Raw genomic sequence first — 20,790 nt, 5'->3', positions numbered from 1 at the left:
GTGTTGCTCATGTCCATTCCAATTAGGTGTGTGTGTGCCATGTGCACATTCGTCAGAAAGTTTTTCCCTTAGCAGCTCCCATCAGGTCAGCTGTAGAGCCCTTGGAGTGGCACCTTCATGGTGCTGAATATATGCCCCTGCCGACCCAGCCCCTCCTCAGTTCCTTCTTGCCAGCTACTCTGACAGAGGGGTAGGAGGGTGGGTATTGGAATGGATATGAACAACACATCTCGAAGAACAACAGTTACTAGAAGGTGAGTATCCATTTTTCCTCTTCGAGTGATTGCTCATATTGATCCCAATGAGATGACTCCCAAGCCCAACCTAGGCGGTGGGGTTGGAGTTATGGAATCGCTGACTGGAGCACCACTCCGCTGAATGCTGCATCATCTCTGGCATACTGGATGATGGTGTAATGAGAGGTGAACGTATGCACCAAGGACCATGTTGCTGCCTTCCAGATCTCCTCTATTGGAACCTGGGCCAGGAATGCCGCCAAAGAAGCCTGCGCCCTTGTGGAGTGTGCCATAAGGGCCATGGATGGAACTTTGGCTAGCTTGTAACATGTCTGAATGCAGTACATAATCCATGATGAGATCCTCTGACATGAGACTGGGAGCCCTTTCATCCGGTCCACAACCGCCACAAACAGCTCGTTCGACTTCCTGAACGGCTGTGTGTGCTCGATGTAAAAGGCTAGCGCCTTCCAAACATCCAGGAATGGAGCTTCTGTTCTAGGACATTAGCGTGAGACTTCATTAGCGTGAAACCACGTGTGGGGGGTCGGAAGTGAGCGCCTTTAATTCCAACACATGAGGTAATGGCAACCAGAAAGGCAACCTTCCCTGACAGGTAGAGAAGGAAGCAAGTCGCCAGTGGTTCAAAAGCCCTCCCCATTAGCCTGGAGAGGACAAAGTTGAGGTCCCAAGCAGGGAGCGATTGTCTAATTAGTGGGTATAACTGCTTCAGGTCCTTGAAGAAATGGGCAACCATAGGGTTGGCGAAGATTGAATGTCTGGCCACTCCCAGGTGGAAGGCCAAAATGGCTGCAAGGTGCACTTTGATGGATGACAGTGTGAGACCGTGCTGTTTCAGGTGCAGCAGATACTCCAGGATGATTGATATGGGTGCCTGGAGTGGAGGTGTGTGATGCTGAGCACACCAGAATATGAACCTTTTCTACTTTGCTAGGTATGTGGCCCTACTGGAAGGTTTTCTGCTGCCAAGTAGTAACTCTTGTACTGATTCCAAGCACAGGAGCTCCATGGGGTTTAGCCATGAAGCTTCCAGGCCGTGAGGTGGAGGGACTGGACGTCGGGATGATGAAGACGACGGTGGTCCTGAGAGATCAGGTTGGGGAGGAGTGGCAACGTGATTGGGACAATCCCTGACAGCTCCAGGAGTGTGGTGTACCAATGTTGGTGAGGCCACTCTGGTACCACCAGAATTAACTCCCCCTTGTCTCTGTGGACCGTGCACAAGGGGAATCAGGGGAAAGGCATACAACAGGTGGTCTCCCCACGGTAGCAGGAATGTGTCCGTGATTGAGCCCGGGCTGTGCTTCTGGAAGGAGCAGAACACTGGACACTTTCTGTTGCTTCGGGTGGTGAACAGGTTGACCTGGGGACAACCCCTCCTTTGGAAGATGGAGTGTAAGACATCTGGCCGGATGGACTACTCATGATTGCAGAAAGATCTGTTGAGGTGGTCCGCCAGTTCATTCTGCACTCCTAGGAGATGGGACGCCTCCAGATGAATGGAGTGGGCTATGCAAAAACTCCCACATCCGGAGGGCTTCCTGACAGAGGGGAGAGGAAGCTCCTCCCTGCTTGTTGATGTAAAAAAATGGCAGCAGTGTTGTCTGTTATAACTGCCACGCACTGTCCTTATAGTCAGGCCTGAAAGGTTTGACATGCTTGTTGCACCACCTTCAGCTCCTTGCTATTGATATGGAGTGAGAGTTCATCCTGCAACCACAGGTCCTGCATTTGGAGGTGTCTCAAGTGTGCTCTTCATCCCAGAGCTGACACGTCCATTACCAGGGACAAGGAGGGCGGGGGGCTGTTGAAGGGGACTCCCTCGCACACTGCCTGAGGGTGAAGCCACCATCGGAGGGACTCAAGTAACTGTTGAGGCATGGTGACCACTGAGTTCTGTTGCTCTCTGGTGCCCACGGTGAGGGTCTCTTAGATCAGAGTCCTTCCTCAGTACTGTGTCGCGTATGGAGACCGGGGCTCTCCGCGTGGACGCATTTGGTGCTGGGTCCTGATGGTCCTCAGCAGGCTGGGGGCAAAAAGCGGAGTCCCTCAAGAGTTGTTTTAGATGGAAATCATGTTCTTTCTTCATCCTGGGGTGGAAAGCTGTGCAGATTTTGTACCTGTCTGGAGCACCTCCCCCAGACACTTCAGGCACGAGTTGTGGGGGTTGCCTGTTGTCATAGGCTTGCTGCAGTTTCTGCAGGGCTTAAATCCTTGGGACTGAGGCATGCCCCGGAATCCAAGGGAGGGGTCAGGGATTGGGGAAACCCCACTCCCAAACCTTATCTATCAACTATATACAACTATAACTAACCAACTGTGAACTGGAAACTACAACTACAAACTAGAAGATATGCTAAGGCAAGCACTTGCTATTTTGCAAGCATCCGTAATTTCAACAACCGTCAATGGTGGTAAGAAGGAACTGAGGAGGGGCCAGGTCGGCAGGGGCATATATTCAACAGCATGAAGGTGCCACTCCAGGGGGCTCCACAGCCGACCCAACGGGAGCTGCTAAGGGAAAAACTTTCCGATGACTGCATTCAGCATGTGCACACCTAATTGGAATAGCTATGAGCAATCATTTGAAGAACTGATTTAAATGTAGAAAGGTCTCTTTAGTGTGGAGGACCCTAATAAATTTAATGCACAAGTTTTGATGTGCTAAAAGCTACAAATATTTTAACAATGGTAGGACCACTAAGACCTGAACAAGAAAAGTGTCACAATTGCTTAGCTATCTATGGCCTAATTTACTTACATTTTTTTGGGGGGGGGGAGGGAGTTCAAGTAAATAATTCTAGGTATGATCTGATGAATTTTCATATCTGGTTCAAGCCTTACACAGCATTCCTGATTATAGCATTGCTGCTCTATCCCTCCAGCCCAGAGAACAACAGACAAAGGGAAAGTTTCTTTCCCAATTTTAACAAATTCTACCTTCCCATTGGCTCTTTTAGTCAGTCTCCATGACCCCGGGCAGCGGAGTTCACCTTTGTGACCAAACCAGTCACTGTCAGGCATTGTATAATTGCTACTCGAGGACCCTTAGGGTTGCCATAGGTTACACAGTGTTTACACTCACCCTCTGTCTCGGACAGTATGTCAACTATGGCTCAACATTGTTTGGGGAAGTGATGTTACTATGTTGCCATAATCAGATGCTTACATTGGCAGAAGACAAATTTCAGTGTTAACACACACACAAATAGATAGATGCAAGGCAACTTTCATTGACATATTTCTGTAGCCTAGACTAGGCCTACCAAAGCCTTTAATCCTAATTCTGCAAGTTTTGTACAACTAGAAATTAAAAATCACATATGCTGCATTCTTTGTTTTTACTAGGTATTTTGTGAAAATAGATTTAAATAATAATTTTTTGGTTTTGGATAGTTAATTTAAACTATTAGCTCCTCACTCTCTCTCACTGAAGATTTAGATGCCATAACAGTGAAGTGATAAACATTCTCTACAGAATGCTTTGAAGGAGAGCACATAACACAACCCACCTGGCTTTCACTCTTACTTTGAGTAAAACTATAAATCATCTGAGGTATGATTATGTAGCATTGGCCACCTATCCACATGAAATGATTATTCATTAGAATGAATACATGAACATACAACTTTTTGCTGCAAAAAAATAAAAAACACAAGCATTGACGCTCAAGTCAAATTTAGAATTTGATTAAGTTTCTGGTCAAATGGTGCACTTCATCTCTGGGATAACCCTTATCTGGCAAAAATATGAAGTCTGACTAAGGCATCCAAGGTAGTTTTTAGCAACAGTTTTTTCCCGTTAAGCCAGTCCTTGTTTAAGCTGAAATGTGACTAATATTTGTGTTTTTTTGGTACATTTAAAGTTTACTACCAGTGGGAACAAGTTTAAGCTATGCAGCTGGTGGTCTATCCCTTCAGCAGGGTCAAATTTACAGAAGCGGCTTTTAGTTTCATAACTAGAAGGCCATTGCCACGCACTGAAGACAGACCTTCCTTCCCAAGTTTTAAATACATGGTTTCTTAATTATCTAAACTTTGGTATGTCTACACTGCACACTCCTTTTGGCATCCCACCCCCAGCACAGGTATAAATAGCAGTGTACATGATGAGGCATGGCTTAGGCAAATAAAGACGCTCTTGAACTCTGGGTATGTACCCTGCAGGGCTCTCTATACTCACCTAAGCAGAACCTTCCCATCTACACTGCTATATTTATCGGTGTAGTGTCCTGCTGTTGGAGTCTTTCCTCATTGGGGCAAAGGCTACAGCAGAGAGGCAGCAAAGAAATATAGTGCTCCCCACTGCCACCCTCCCGCAGAGCCTTTCACCGATACATGTAGCTACATACCACAGTGTGGACGCAGCCTGCTTTTCATTGTGGCATGTGGCTACACCTACCTTATATGCTGCCGCAAGAGGTGTGCAGCAGTGTTCCCTCTAATTTTTTATACCCAGGAGCGGAATGAATTTTGTTATGTGCACCAAACATGGAGGTGATGTGTGGTGGGGTGGGGCCGAAGGATTCGGAGTGTGGGAGGGGGTTCAGGGCTGGGGAAGAGGGTTGGGGTGCGGGGGTGGGGGTTCTGGCTGGGGATGATGCAGGCTCTGGGGTGGGGCCCTGGGTTGGGCCCAGGAATGAGGGGTTTGGGGTGCAGAAAGGGCTTAGGGCTGGGGCAGAGATGGGGTGCGGGGAATGAGGGCTCCAGCCATAACAAAATGGGGTGTGGGCTCTGGGGTATGGCCAGGGATGAAGGGCTTAGGGTATAGGCTGCCTCAGGGCTGCAGTTGGGAGAGAGCACTCTCCCTAGCCCTCTCTCACTGCAGCAGCCTGGGGCCGGGGTGCCTCTTCCCGGTTGTGGCAGCTCTGGCGGGGCCTGGCTGGGCTAGGCCAGGGGAAGGGCGCCTCTCCCCGCCTGCGTGGCCCTTGATAGCTTGCTGTGCAGCCTTGCAGCTTAAGAGGGAACTTAGGTGTGCAGCATAGATGCAATGTAAGAGAGAAATGAGGAGTGGAAGAGCTATTATAACAAATGGAATTAGTATAAATGATGCAAAGCCCATTCAGAGGAACAAATTATAAGTCATTTAAACTTTTAAATTATTGCATGGTTGATAGTTTGTCCTTGTTGATTTTTACAGGTGTAGAATGATTCAATCCAATTTAACTTCCTCCACCACCACCACACTCTGCAAGAATTTCTAACAGAGAAACTCATGTTAAACTATTTATTGCAGTGGTTTGTATTTAGTTGCCAGTCATCTCATCTGAAAGGATTTCTGAAGGTTCTTTCACTGCCACTCTTATTCAGCGTGTCTCTGTATCTCTTGTTTCAAGACAGTGTTAAGATTTACAATATTTTAGACAACTTTAAATTTTCACTTTTTTGTATTTGATAAATGACTCAGTCCTATTAAAAATATGGGCATTTATTTAAAAGTTAATTGTAATCAGACAAGCATGTACAATTGTTATCAGCCCATTTCTGGAAGGGATACATCTATAATCACTGGCTATTGGAATTTTTTCCATAGACATTAAGAGTCAATTGTTTATTACCATTCAGATGTATTTGATTAGTGAATCAACATCACAGCTATGGAAAATATTTTCAGTGTGTACAACTGCCATTTTACTTAATTTTCTGAACGTGAATTTTAGTGCTTGTAAGAGATGCCAAACAGCTCAGGAAATTGATAGTTAAATACTTCCAATCATCAACCTAACAGTGAAGGCAATGACAAAGTTAAGCTTTCTCAGACAACCCTAACAATAATATTGTTCTGGAGGGGACTATCTTGAAGGCATGCAAAGTCAACTCAGCTTCCCAGCCCATTACACCCTGTTCCTTAACTGAGAATACCCATATAGGTGCCAATTGTGGTTAGTTTGTATCCCATACTCATTCAATAAGGATAAGAGACTATGAACAGAACTCATTTAGATAAATGAGTTCTGTACAGGCATCACATTGAGGACAGATATGAAGGAGAGACAGCTCGTGTTGGAAACTGTTAACTAACAAAAGTATGAGGCAAAGTAATACAGAAGGCAAGTCTTGTGCCGCTGAAATAGCAGGCCATTTTTTAAAATCTAAACTGGTCCATTAATTTAGACCTGCTAGTATTGGATATTTTCATTCTTTATTTTCAGTCCTTCTTCCCTCGACCTCTGAAGTGGTCCATGAACTGGAAGGCCCCGATGTAGTCTCCAATGAGTATTCCCATTTTCACAGGCAAAAGACTGAAGGAAAAAAAACACACCAGAGTATTTACATAGTTTTATAAATCACAGAAGTGATCCATGTGGCTAAGCCCAAGAACACAAAGCCTTACAGCTTCTAAAGTACAGTACTAACAGTCTTCAGAATGTATTTATGGGGTAGCAAGTATTCCCAGTGTACAGAGAGAAACTGAGGCAGCATTTCCCCAATATCAGAGCCAGGATTAGAACTCAGGAACCCAAGTCACTAAATGGGGACATTCCTTTAAAACATACTGCCACATGATAATGTACATAAAGAAATTGAAATGAAGGACACTCCTCAATCTCAGTGGGCCCAATTTCTCAATTTATTTTGGAAACTGTCAGTTTTAGGAATAAATTATTTTTGTACTCAAGATCTCTGAAGCCAAATTTCTCCATGTTAGTATAATCCATCTGTGCAAAAGGACTTGCAGTTTTGTAGAGATATTTAACTCACTCAAGTGGTGGCAGCAGCTATAAAAATTATATATTTGTAATTGAAGTACAGGATTTTTGTGGAAACAGTCTTTTCACTCCTCCCTCAATGCAACAGTGATCCTCACTGGGGCTTCTGGATGCTAGTATGATAAAACTCACATGACTGGAGTACTGTCATGGATGGATATAAACTGTTCAGGAAGGACAGGCAGGGCAGAAAAGATGGGGGACTTGCATTGTATGTAAGGGAGCAGTATGACTGCTTAGAGCTCAGGTATGAAACTGCAGAAAAGCCTGAGAGTCTCTGCATTAAGTTTAGAAGTGTGATGTCGTGGTGGGAGTTTGCTATAGACCACCGGACCAGGGGGATGAAGTGGACGAGGCTTTCTTCCGGCAACTAACGGAAGTTACTCGATCGCAGACCCTGGTTCTCATGGGAGACTTCAATCACCCCGATATCTGCTGGGAGAGCAATACAGCGGTATACAGACAATCCAGTACGTTTTTGGAAAGCGTAGGGGACAATTTCCTGGTGCAAGTGCTGGAGGAGCCAACTAGGGGCAGAGCTCTTCTTGACCTGCTGCTCACAAACCGGGAAGAATTAGTAGGGGAAGCAAAAGTGGATGGGAACCTGGGAGGCAGTGACCATGAGATGGTCGAGTTCAGGATCCTGACACAGGGAAGAAAGGAGAGCAGCAGAATATGGACCCTGTACTTCAGAAAAGCAGACTTTGACTCTCTCAGGGAACTGATGGGCAGGATCCCCTGGGAGAATAACCTGATGGGGAAAGGAGTCCAGGAGAGTTGGCTATATTTTAAAGAATCCTTATTGAGGTTACAGGGACAAACCATCCCGATGTGTAGAAACAATAGTAAATATGGCAGGCAACCAGCTTGGCTTAACAGTGAAATTCTTGCTGATCTTAAACACAAAAAAGAAGCTTACAAGACGTGGAAGATTGAACAAATGACCAGGGAGGAAAATAAAAATATTGCTCAGGCATGCAGGAGCGAAATCAGGAAGGCCAAATCACACTCGAAGTTGCAGCTAGCAAGAGATGTTAAGAGTAACAAGTAGGGTTTCTTCAAGTATGTTAGCAACAAGAAGAAAGACAAGGAAAGTGTGGGCCCCTTACTGAATGAAGGAAGCAACCTAGTGACAGAGGATGTGGAAAAAGCTAATGTACTCAATGCTTTTTTTGCCTCTGTATTCACGAACAAGGTCGGCTCCCAGACTACTGCACTGGGCAGCACAGCATGGGGAGGAGGTGACTAGCCCTCTGTGGAAAAAGAAGTGGTTCGGGACTATTTAGAAAAGCTGGAAGAACACAAGTCCATGGGGCCGGATGTGCTGCATCCAAGAGTGCTAAATGAGTTGGTGGATGTGATTGCAGAGCCATTGGCCATTATCTTTGAAAATTCATGGCGATCGGGGGAGGTCCCGGACAACTGGAAAAAGGCTGACGTAGTGCCCATCTTTCAAAAAGGGAAGATGGAGGATCCTGGGAACTACAGGCCAGTCAGCCTCACCTCAGTCCCTGGAAAAATCATGGAGCAGGTCCTCAAAGAATCAATTCTGAAGCACTTAGCGGAGAGGAAAGTGATCAGGAACAGTCAGCATGGATTCACCAAGTCATGCCTGACTAATCGAATTGCCTTCTATGATGAGATAACTGGCTCTGTGAATGAGGGGGAAGTAGTGGATGTTTTATTCCTTGACTTTAGCAAAGCTTTTGACACGGTCTCCCACAATATTCTTGCCAGCAAGTTAAAGAAGTATGGGCTAGATGAATGGACTATAAGGTGGATAGAAAGCTGGCTAGATTGTCGGGCTCAAAGAGTAGTGATCAATGGCTCTATGTCTAGTTGGCAGCCGGTATCAAACGGAGTGTCCCAAGGGTTGGTCCTGGGGCTAGTTTTGTTCAATATCTTCATTAATGCTCTGAAGGGTGGCGTGGATTGCACCCTCAGCAAGTTTGCAGATGACACTAAACTGGGAGGAGAGGTAGATACGCTGGAGGGTAGGGATAGGATACAGAGGGACCCAGAAAAATTAGAGGATTGGGCCAAAAGAAATTTTATGAGGTTCAACAAGGACAAGTGCAGAGTCCTGCACTTAGGACGGAAGAATCCCATGCACTACTACAGACTAGGGACCGGATGACTAGGCAGCAGTTCTGCAGAAAAGGACCTAGAGGTTACAGTGGACGAAAAGCTGGATATGAGTCAACAGTGTGCTCTTGTTGCCAAGAAGGCCAATGGCATTTTGGGCTGTATAAGTAGGGGCATTGCCAGCAGATCGAGGGATGTGATTGTTCCCCTCTATTCGACATTGGTGAGGCCTCATCTGGAGTACTGTGTCCAGTTTTGGGCCCCACACTACAAGAAGGATGTGGAAAAACTGGAAAGCGTCCGGCGGAGGGCAACGAAAACGGTTAGGGGACTAGAACACAATTTATGAGGAGAGGCTGAGGGAACTGGGATTGTTTAGTCTGCGGAAGAGAAGAATGAGGGGGGAATTTGATAGCGGCTTTCAACTACCTGAAAGGGAGTTCCAAAGAGGATGGATCTAGACTGTTCTCAGTGGTAGCAGATGACAGAACGAGGAGTAATGGTCTCAAGTTGCAGTGGGGGAGGTTTAGGTTGGATATTAGGAAAAACGTTTTCACTAGGAGGGTGGTGAAGCGCTACAATGCGTTACCTAGGGAGGTGGTGGAATCTCCTTCGAGATTTTTAAGATCAGACTTGACAAAGCCCTGACTGGGATGATTTAGTTGGGGATTGGTCTTGCTTTGAGCAGGGGGTTGGACTAGATGACCTCCTGCGGTCCCTTCCAACCCTGATAGTCTATGATTCTAAGATAGCTCTATTAATACACAGCAATATAAACGCCTATTAAATTACAGCAGATTGTGTTATCTGAAGCAAGGAAGATGATGATGTTTCCAGAACCAGTTTGTTTCTGGTACTGTAGTCCCTTTCTTTTCAAGTTTCAGAGTAGCAGCCGTGTTAGTCTGTATTCGCAAAAAGAAAAGGAGTACCCGTGGCACCTTAGAGACTAACAAATTTATTAGAGCATAAGCTTTCGTGAGCTACAGCTCACTTCATCGGATGCATTTGGTGGAAAAAGCAGAGGAGAGATTTATATACACACACACGCCCAGAGAACATGGAACAATGGGTTTATCATACACACTGTAAGGAGAGTGATCACTTAAGATAAGCCATCACCAGCAGCAGGGGGGGGAAAGGAGGAAAACCTTTCATGGTGACAAGCAAGGTAGGCTAATTCCAGCAGTTAACAAGAATATCAGAGGAACAGTGGGGGGTGGGGTGGGAGGGAGAAATACCATGGGGAAATAGTTTTACTTTGTGTAATGACTCATCCATTCCCAGTCTCTATTCAAGCCTAAGTTAATTGTATCCAGTTTGCAAATTAATTCCAATTCAGCAGTCTCTCGTTGGAGTCTGTTTTTGAAGCTTTTTTGTTGAAGGATAGCCACTCTTAGGTCTGTGATCGAGTGACCAGAGAGATTGAAGTGTTCTCCAACTGGTTTTTGAATGTTATAATTCTTGACGTCTGATTTGTGTCCATTCATTCTTTTACGCAGAGACTGTCCAGTTTGGCCAATGTACATGGCAGAGGGGCATTGCTGGCACATGATGGCATATATCACATTGGTAGATGCGCAGGTGAACGAGCCTCTGATAGTGTGGCTGATGTGATTAGGCCCTATGATGGTATCCCCTGAATAGATATGTGGACAGAGTTGGCAACGGGCTTTGTTGCAAGGATAGGTTCCTGGGTTAGTGGTTCTGTTGTGTGGTGTGTGGTTGCTGGTGAGTATTTGCTTCAGATTGGGGGGCTGTCTGTAAGCAAGGACTGGTCTGTCTCCCAAGATCTGTGAGAGTGATGGCTTGTCCTTCAGGATAGGTTGTAGATCCTTGATGATGCGTTGGAGAGGTTTTAGTTGGGGGCTGAAGGTGATGGCTAGTGGCGTTCTGTTGTTTTCTTTGTTGGGCCTGTCCTGTAGTAGGTGACTTCTGGGTACTCTTCTGGCTCTGTCAATCTGTTTCTTCACTTCAGCAGGTGGGTATTGTAGTTGTAGGAATGCCTGATAGAGATCTTGTAGGTGTTTGTCTCTGTCTGAGGGGTTGGAGCAAATGCGGTTATATCGTAGCGCTTGGCTGTAGACAATGGATCGAGTGGTATGATCTGGATGAAAGCTAGAGGCATGTAGGTAGGAATAGCGGTCAGTAGGTTTCCGATATAGGGTAGTGTTTATGTGACCATCGCTTATTAGCACCGTAGCGTCCAGGAAGTGGATCTCTTGTGTGGACTGGTCCAGGCTGAGGTTGATGGTGGGATGGAAATTGTTGAAATCATGGTGGAATTCCTCAAGAGCTTCTTTTCCATGGGTCCAGATGATGAAGATGAAATCAATGTAGCGCAAATAGAGTAGGGGCATTAGGGGACGAGAGCTGAGGAAGCGTTGTTCTAAGTCAGCCATACAAATGTTGGCATACTGTGGGGCCATGCGGGTACCCATCGCAGTGCCGCTGAATTCCACCATGATTTCAACAATTTCCATCCCACCATCAACCTCAGCCTGGACCAGTCCCACACAAGAGATCCACTTCCTGTACACTACGGTGCTAATAAGCGATGGTCACATAAACACCACCCTATATCGGAAACCTACTGACCGCTATTCCTACCTACATGCCTCTAGCTTTCATCCAGATCATACCACTCGATCCATTGTCTACAGCCAAGCGCTACGATATAACCGCATTTGCTCCAACCCCTCAGACAGAGACAAACACCAACAAGATCTCTATCATGCATTCCTACAACTACAATACCCACCTGCTGAAGTGAAGAAACAGATTGACAGAGCCAGAAGAGTACCCAGAAGTCACCTACTACAGGACAGGCCCAACAAAGAAAACAACAGAACGCCACTAGCCATCACCTTCAGCCCCCAACTAAAACCTCTCCAACGCATCATCAAGGATCTACAACCTATCCTGAAGGACGACCCATCACTCTCACAGATCTTGGGAGACAGACCAGTCCTTGCTTACAGACAGCCCCCCAATCTGAAGCAAATACTCACCAGCAACCACACACCACACAAAAGAACCACTAACCCAGGAACCTATCCTTGCAACAAAGCCCGTTGCCAACTCTGTCCACATATCTATTCAGGGGATACCATCATAGGGCCTAATCACATCAGCCACACTATCAGAGGCTCCTTCACCTGCGCATCTACCAATGTGATATATGCCATCCTGTGCCAGCAATGCCCCTCTGCCATGTACATTGGCCAAACTGGACAGTCTCTACGTAAAAGAATGAATGGACACAAATCAGACGTCAAGAATTATAACATTCAAAAACCAGTTGGAGAACACTTCAATCTCTCTGGTCACTCGATCACAGACCTAAGAGTGGCTATCCTTCAACAAAAAAGCTTCAAAAACAGACTCCAACGAGAGACTGCTGAATTGGAATTAATTTGCAAACTGGATACAATTAACTTAGGCTTGAATAGAGACTGGGAATGGATGAGTCATTACACAAAGTAAAACTATTTCCCCATGGTATTTCTCCCCCCCCCCCCCCCCCACTGTTCCTCTGATATTCTTGTTAACTGCTGGAATTAGCCTACCTTGCTTGTCACATGAAAGGTTTTCCTCCTTTCCCCCCCCTGCTGCTGGTGATGGCTTATCTTAAGTGATCACTCTCCTTACAGTGTGTATGATAAACCCATTGTTTCATGTTCTCTGTGTGTGTGTGTGTGTGTGTGTGTGTGTGTGTGTATAAATCTCTCCTCTGCTTTTTCCACCAAATGCATCCGATGAAGTGAGCTGTAGCTCACGAAAGCTTATGCTCTAATAAATTTGTTAGTCTCTAAGGTGCCACGGGTACTCCTTTTCTTTTCAAGGTCCTTCACAATTCTTCTGAGATTCAGGTGGCTCCTCCCCACCTGCCTGCTATCCCTAACATTAGAAGTTATGTACTACAGCTGTCTTTGTTGACTGATTCTAGTTTCTGTGCTGTTACAGGGGTTGTTCATTTGTGCCTGCCCTGCTTTATTTAACACATCCACTGTAACAGTACTTTTGGCTCCCTTTGTCTTAAGAAGAGAGATTTAGAATCAAACTATGGCCCAAGATTAAAAAAAAATAAAATAAAATACAAAAAATAGGAGCCTAAAGATAGGCTCCTAAATCCATATTTGGCCACCTAACTCAGTGGCCAGATTTTCAAGAATGCTGAGCATCCAGAAACTCCTACTGACCTGCATAAGTGCTCAATAGTATTACAAGGGCAGGCCTCTACACAGCCAAGAAGAAAACTCTGTTGCAGTTTTGTTCAGTCAACACTAACAACCGTTTCCCTTTACAGATTATTTAAATATGTATAGCTATGGGAAAGTGTTCCTTACTGGGAACCTTCAGAGTCTGGTATAAGACATGTAGACATGCAAGGTATCCAAGACCACCACCTGCGGAAGCCTTCCTGTAGCAACAACTTATCTAAAACTTGAAAGCAATTTGAAACCCACAAAGGTAAATATCTAAGTAGGCTCAGACTTGACAGCCCAAGTAATCATTTGATATTGTAGCATGTAGAGTCCGTAATCATGCAACTAAACATAATGCATCTGATAGAAGAAAGACACAAACATGACAAAGAGAATCCCATCCCTACCTTTTCATACAACATAAAAGGTACAGGCTTCGTGGTATCATGAGAAACACTTGCTCCCGTTGAATAGCACTCACAATCTTCTCAGTTACATAGTCCAAATCTAGAATAGGAAGTAGACGTGGCCACCTGGAAAAAGGCAACATATGGCTACTAATATGATATTGTCAAAACTTTCCCCTCTATGTTTCATCTGGATAACTTCAAATTTAGAATAAGACAGCTTCAAATTTAAAGTTGTGCTCCTTACAAAAAGGAGGATACCCAATTTTACAAAGATTTTGCCTCTTAGGGTAGGTCTACACTACCCGCAGGATCGGCAGGCAGCGAACAATCCAGCGGGGATCGATTATCACATCTAGTCTAGATGTGATAAATCGACCCCTGAGCGCTTTCCCGTTGACTCCTGTACTCTAGCTCGGCGACAGGCACAGGCAGAGTCGATAGGGGAGTAGCAGCAGTCTACGCACCCTAGTGAAGACACAGCGGTGAGTCAATCTAAGTACGTCGACTTCAGCTACATTATTCACATAGCTGAAGTTATGTAACTTAGATTGATCCCCCGCCAGTGTAGACCAGGCCTAACTTAGAAGCTAACATTACAAAATGAAGTTCTGTTCATGGAAGTATATAACACCTGACAAATCAGTTTGAAAGTGGTGAACAGCCACTGTCTTGTTTTCACTTGGTATTGGTGCCTGTGAGCTCAATTCTTGCTATCTTCAAATAAAGCAAAGTTTTTATTTAGATAAGCTTATTCTGCTTCTACATTTTCTGTATTTAACATCCCATGAAAGGTTGTACTGACAATGATGAAAGAAAAGGAGTACTTGTGGCACCTTAGAGACTAACAAATTTATTAGAGCATAAGCTTTCGTGAGCTACAGCTCACTTCATCGGATGCATTTGGTGGAAAAAACAGAGGAGAGATTTATATACACACACAGAGAACATGAAACAATGGGTTTATCATACACACTGTAAGGAGAGTGATCACTTAAGATAAGCCATCACCAGCAGCGGGGGGGGGCGGGGAAGGAGGAACACCTTTCATGGTGACAAGCAAGGTAGGCTAATTCCAGCAGTTAACAAGAATATCAGAGGAACAGTGGGGGGTGGAGTGGGGGGGAGAAATACCATGGGGAAATAGTTTTACTTTGTGTAATGACTCATCCATTCCCAGTCTCTATTCAAGCCTAAGTTAATTGTATCCAGTTTGCAAATTAATTCCAATTCAGAAGTCTCTCGTTGGAGTCTGTTTTTGAAGCTTTTTTGTTGAAGGATAGCCACTCTTAGGTCTGTAATCGAGTGACCAGAGAGATTGAAGTGTCCATTGTCTACAGCCAAGCCCTACGATATAACCGCATTTGCTCCAACCCCTCAGACAGAGACAAACACCAACAAGATCTCTATCATGCATTCCTACAACTACAATACCCACCTGCTGAAGTGAAGAAACAGATTGACAGAGCCAGAAGAGTACCCAGAAGTCACCTACTACAGGACAGGCCCAACAAAGAAAATAACAGAACGCCACTAGCCATCACCTTCAGCCCCCAACTAAAACCTCTCCAACGCATCATCAAGGATCTACAACCTATCCTGAAGGATGACCCATCACTCTCACAGATCTTGGGAGACAGGCCAGTCCTTGCTTACAGACAGCCCCCCAATCTGAAGCAAATACTCACCAGCAACCACACACCACACAACAGAACCACTAACCCAGGAACCTATCCTTGCAACAAAGCCCGTTGCCAACTCTGTCCACATATCTATTCAGGGGATACCATCATAGGGCCTAATCACATCAGCCACACTATCAGAGGCTCCTTCACCTGCGCATCTACCAATGTGATATATGCCATCCTGTGCCAGCAATGCCCCTCTGCCATGTACATTGGCCAAACTGGACAGTCTCTACATAAAAGAAATGAATGGACACAAATCAGACGTCAAGAATTATAACATTCAAAAACCAGTTGGAGAACACTTCAATCTCTCTGGTCACTCGATCACAGACCTAAGAGTGGCTATCCTTAAACAAAAAAGCTTCAAAAACAGACTCCAACGAGAGACTGCTGAATTGGAATTAATTTGCAAACTGGATACAATTAACTTAGGCTTGAATAGAGACTGGGAATGGATGAGTCATTACACAAAGTAAAACTATTTCCCCATGGTAATTCTCCCTCTCACCCCACCCCCCACTGTTCCTCTGATATTCTTGTTAACTGCTGGAATTAGCCTACCTTGCTTGTCACCATGAAAGGTTTTCCTCCTTTCCCCCCCCTGCTGCTGGTGATGGCTTATCTTAAGTGATCACTCTCCTTACAGTGTGTATGATAAACCCATTGTTTCATGTTCTCTGTGGGTGTATATAAATCTCTCCTCTGTTTTTTCCACCAAATGCATCCGATGAAGTGAGCTGTAGCTCACGAAAGCTTATGCTCAAATAAATTTGTTAGTTTCTAAGGTGCCACAAGTACTCCTTTTCTTTTTGCGAATACAGACTAACACGGCTGCTAATCTGAAACCTGACAATCATGAGCTACACTACTGAAACTGTCATGAGGAAGGTGAAGATTTGGCAGCCAAATAGGAGACAGTTGAGGCTTTTGGCATTTAGGGAGAAGGCATGAGATTATGTGTTTCTTTTCTCACAGTCTGCGTCCTCTCAAATGAGTAGCAAAGTAGTTAAATGTGTTGACAATTAAAGTGACACCATCACTTGGTTGTAGAGTTGTTAATCTGAGTAGCAGTTTACATTTTTTTCAGAGTTACTGTTTCAGGCTATTTGCAGAATCAGGAAGAGAACACTTCATTGGATTACAGTAGATTGAAATTTGGAAAATTCATATTCTTGCCATAGGGGCTAGAAATGTAATTAAAGAGTCTTAGATTCTGCAGTCTGACAACCATTGGGCTTTGTCTATGAGCCCTAAAAATGGCACAATGGAGAAAAAACCTACCTTATAAAAGTTTCAGATTATGTCATTTCTATTGATTACTAATTCCCTTTCGTAAATCATGTATTTAAATCAAACATTTTTGACGTGCCATATACTAATTACAAACAGAACCCACAAATTCACTCACTTGGTTTTACAACCATCAAACATTCCTGTGTTGATGAAGTAAGGACACACAATAGTGGTTTTAACGCCAGTCTTCCCCAGAGCCAGCATTTCTAAACCAACTGCTTCTGCAAAGCCCACTGCTGCAAATTTACTTGCACAATAATCTGTAAGTGAAGAAAGATGAAGAGTTATTTATTGCAGTTAATTATTTTATTAAGAGAAGAATCTCTCAACTCCTGTAAACAACATAACTACATGGTTTTAGTCCAGTGTCTCATGCTGAGCAAACCAAGCACAACTTCTTGTCTGAGAAGAAAGTCTGGCAAAATTATGCTCTAACAAGAGTAGTCTGGGTCTGTTAGAATAATTGTGCCTACAAATTTATCTGAATTGTGAGCTCAACTGCAAAAACTGAGCGTAAGTTTATGAATTGTCACAAAGAAAAGGAGTACTTGTGGCATCTTAGAGTCTAACAAATTTATTAGAGCATAAGCTTTCGTGAGCTACAGCTCACTTCATCGGATGCATATGAAGTGAGCTGTAGCTCACGAAAGCTTATGCTCTAATAAATTTGTTAGTCTCTAAGGTGCCGCAAGTACTCCTTTTCTTTTTGCGAATACAGACTAACACGGCTGCTACTCTGAAACCTGAATTGTCACAATAACCTATAACAAATGCTGATGTGAATAGGTATGAAAGGGAGACAGACTAAATTAGTTCATACAAAAAGGCTGAATTATAGGACAAGGACAGTATTAAGATTATGCTTGGTCAAAAAAAAAAAAAAAAAAGCATGGGACCAGAAATTAATGAACCCAAATCGGTGCATCAAAAATTAGGCCTACTTGGTGAACAAAATAATGAAGGGGATGAGCTACACTGCCGTTTCTCTCTTTTGGGGTCCTTAAAAGACTCCCCACAACCAATCAAAAGCTGTCTCTGACAGACAGGAAGACAGGAAAGGGACAAACTTGACCATCATAGCTGCTACCTCAACTGTCTCCTAGGACAAAGAATCCACCGTGACAGCACTGGGCCTTTGTCATTCTAATCCTGAGATATGTCCTGACCAGACTGGGCCAGAGAGAGGGATTCAGATGACTCTGTCACCTCCACTGGCTCTGGGTAAACCCCAATTATCATCTGATATGTGAGACTCCTCCCTCCCGCACCATGTGTCTTTTCCCTTCCTCACCATATTTCTTTTCTTTCACCTTCTATGGCTAAGAGTGGCTAAGCCAGCCATGCCTACATGTTCTGCAACACTACTGTAAGCCTGTTATCAGAAAGGCAGCTAAAACCAAATGTCCTAAATGGCCAGATGATGGTACAAGTTTGCCAGATCTCAAGTTGGTTAGTAAGACAATGTGCCATGCGTGTGTTTTTCCAGCAGTAATGCTGCAAGTAAAAAAGTCAATATCAAAGACAAAGAAGCTGCACTTTCTATTTTAGCTGTTCTTTTCTCTCCCATTGAATGTCCTGCTTCTAAACAAGAGGATCAGACTTCATAACAGGAGCAGCTCCAACCATTTCAATTAGCCTCTCTTTCCCCACAGAAAGGTACAGTACTTATCTTTAATACTATCTAAAATACTCTCAAATGAGGGGGGAGGAGGAAGGGGTGGATATTCCTTCTACAAACGCTCCAGCTAAAGCCACATGATGTTCTAATAAAAATCCCACTTAACACTTTATATTTCAAATGCTTTAACTGTTCTCTTATTCCCCTCCCCACCCCCCCACCAGTCCTTTAATAAAAGGTGAAAAGAATTTTTAATGGTGCTGAGAACCTAGGTCCCATTGAGGTCAGTGGGAGCCATTAAGTGTACAGGTGTTTTGAAAGTGAGACCATTTTATTTAGGTGGCTTGTAATTGAACATACCTTTAGATTCCATTTAGAATGATCTCGAATACACTAACCTGCTAGCCCATTGACTCCAATCAGTCCTGCTGAGCTTGCAATACTAACCAAGTGTCCATGGTTAGAGGCCATCATGGCTGGAAGGAAGGCTTTGTAAGTCTATGAAACACATTGAAACCCACACTGACAGTTAAACATTACTTAAAGTGATTTAATTGTGTAATTAGTTAGAACATTACTATTGAAAAAGTGCCACCTATTAAGGAGACCTATTAAGTCTTAATGCTTTCCCCTTATTCTACAGAGGCTAATAAGATAGTTCCTGTCCTAACTAATACGTATTTCCACTTTGTCTACTAACTGAATCCACTGAGGTGGATCTCTTAAGGACTCTCCAATATGTTTCCATAGTTTTCTTGATGTTGTAGTCATCCACTAGGGGGAGTCAGAAATTAGATTGCAGTCTTGCTGGCAGCAATCAGCTGAAGTCCTGGGAAGCTGTAAATTCCCCACACCTAGGAGCTCAGTACGGCAACATTTTCCGAATAGGCTTCCATCTTAAATATAGCAGCTGAGAAGGGAACACTGCACTCCTAATCTTTCTACCATCACTTGCTGATTTCAGCTACCCATTCTGTGTCATTTCCACGTTTTCCAGCAAACAGAAACAGAGCAGCATGTTTTAATCCACCATTCCTTCTTTATTAATTATAATTCACTTTCAGTTCTTTATTACAATATCGGTTAGTCTCCTTGATCGCGAAATGCAAATCAAATGACTAATTTAAGATAAAAATCTTCAAATCATCATGCCAGCGTGTCAGTTGACATTTAAGACACCAAGTAAGAGTGCTTTAGAAGATCCACTGTAATAGTGCAAGTTCCCAGTGGCAAACAGATGATAGAATGCAATCAGAACAAGTTCTGGCCCAACCCGTGGCAGCACATGAACCAGGCTCTTTTCTGCTAATGGTTGATGAAGTAGCCGGATTATGGCAGCTTTGGCAGCCCTGCTCTGAGTCAGTTCATATTGTGGGCAGTCTGGTGCTATAGCCCTTCATAACAGTACTTCTCAGCTTTACATTTCCCAGAAGTTTCTCTTAATATCAGGCAACCAATAATAAGGGGGTCGCACACTTTATTGCTTCTTTAGGCAGAAGTGATTGTCCACACAAGGGACTAAACACATCCCTTAACTCTCTCCCACAAGCTTTCTGTGGGCCACCTCCCCATCTCCTCTATTTCTGGAACTCACAAACAAATGTCATTGAGTTGTGTGTAGGGCCTCACAAGCTCACCTAGTTAAACAGCAATTATATAAGCGATTTCTCCCCTCATTTCCAAAACAGACTTAAGTGCCAACATTCTTTCACAGTTCCCTATAAAAAAATAATATCTGTATATTACCCAGAAGTGTGCCATGGTATTCACCTCCATGGTTTTCTCCACAAGTGAATCTGGGCAATCAATGAACTTCTTTCCAGTTACAATACCAGCATTGTTGATTAGGATACTAACATCACCAACTTCTTTTTTAACCTAAAGGAAGGCAACCAAATCAAGATGCTATTCCATAGCCAAATGAAAGAGAGATTGTTTAGTTATTCGTTTATATTACAGGAAGTTGCAACATTGCTAATTTTACAATGCTAGATAGTGAGAAAGTAGTTCATAAGACCAAAGCCTTTTCACTCTGCAACTTTTTCCTTTAGTCAAGTGTTAGAACTCTGCAGACAACAACTTTACAGGTCTGTAATTTAAATGTGACCTACGGGGAATTATTGGGCTTTATTTAATAAAAAGCCACCCACACTTGATAAACCATAAAGATGGCAGGAAGAACATGATGCCAGGAGAGTTAGTGTAAATGGTCATCACAAAAAGCCAATGAGTTTTGGAGGAAGAGGGGAAGTTTTCAGTCAGACTTCACAGAAGCTAAACAAAATTTGATATTTTGAATAAAGGAAACCTTTGTCGTATTTAATACCTTCAATCAAGGTGTTATGAGCTCACAAACAGACATATTCAATCTCCCCAGAGACAATGAGGCCCTGATAAGCCTCTTAAGGTATGTCAACACAGCAAAGAAAAAGCCGTCGCTTACCCGTGACAACAGACTTGGGCTCGCAGGGCTTGGGCTGCCCAAGTCCAGAAGTCTACACAGCAGTGAAACAGCCCTGCAGCCCGA

At 44.0% G+C, this 20,790-nt stretch overlaps 1 protein-coding gene across 5 annotated transcripts in view; it reads right to left on the bottom strand.

Annotated features, from left to right (window-relative positions):
• Positions 1–5,669: 5,669 nt before the first annotated feature.
• LOC119852237 (epidermal retinol dehydrogenase 2-like) overlaps positions 5,670–20,790 on the bottom strand; it is a 40,213-nt gene continuing 25,092 nt past the window's right edge. For all 5 annotated transcript variants that reach the window (XM_038393364.2, XM_043507839.1, XM_043507838.1 and 2 more), the window contains exons 3-7: positions 20,010–20,141; positions 18,662–18,761; positions 16,761–16,905; positions 13,665–13,790; positions 5,670–6,499 (exon numbers count right to left, since the gene is read on the bottom strand). In XM_038393364.2, coding sequence (XP_038249292.1) covers positions 6,406–6,499; positions 13,665–13,790; positions 16,761–16,905; positions 18,662–18,761; positions 20,010–20,141 — 597 coding nt within the window. In that variant the 3' untranslated portion in view covers positions 5,670–6,405. The remainder of the gene's footprint in view (positions 6,500–13,664; positions 13,791–16,760; positions 16,906–18,661; positions 18,762–20,009; positions 20,142–20,790) is intronic.

This window comes from Dermochelys coriacea, chromosome 2 (assembly GCF_009764565.3).
Source record: "Dermochelys coriacea isolate rDerCor1 chromosome 2, rDerCor1.pri.v4, whole genome shotgun sequence".
NCBI classification, from domain to species: domain Eukaryota; kingdom Metazoa; phylum Chordata; order Testudines; family Dermochelyidae; genus Dermochelys; species Dermochelys coriacea.
The sequence above is the reverse complement of the archived record's forward strand: the minus strand, read 5'-3'. Positions and strand labels throughout refer to the sequence as shown.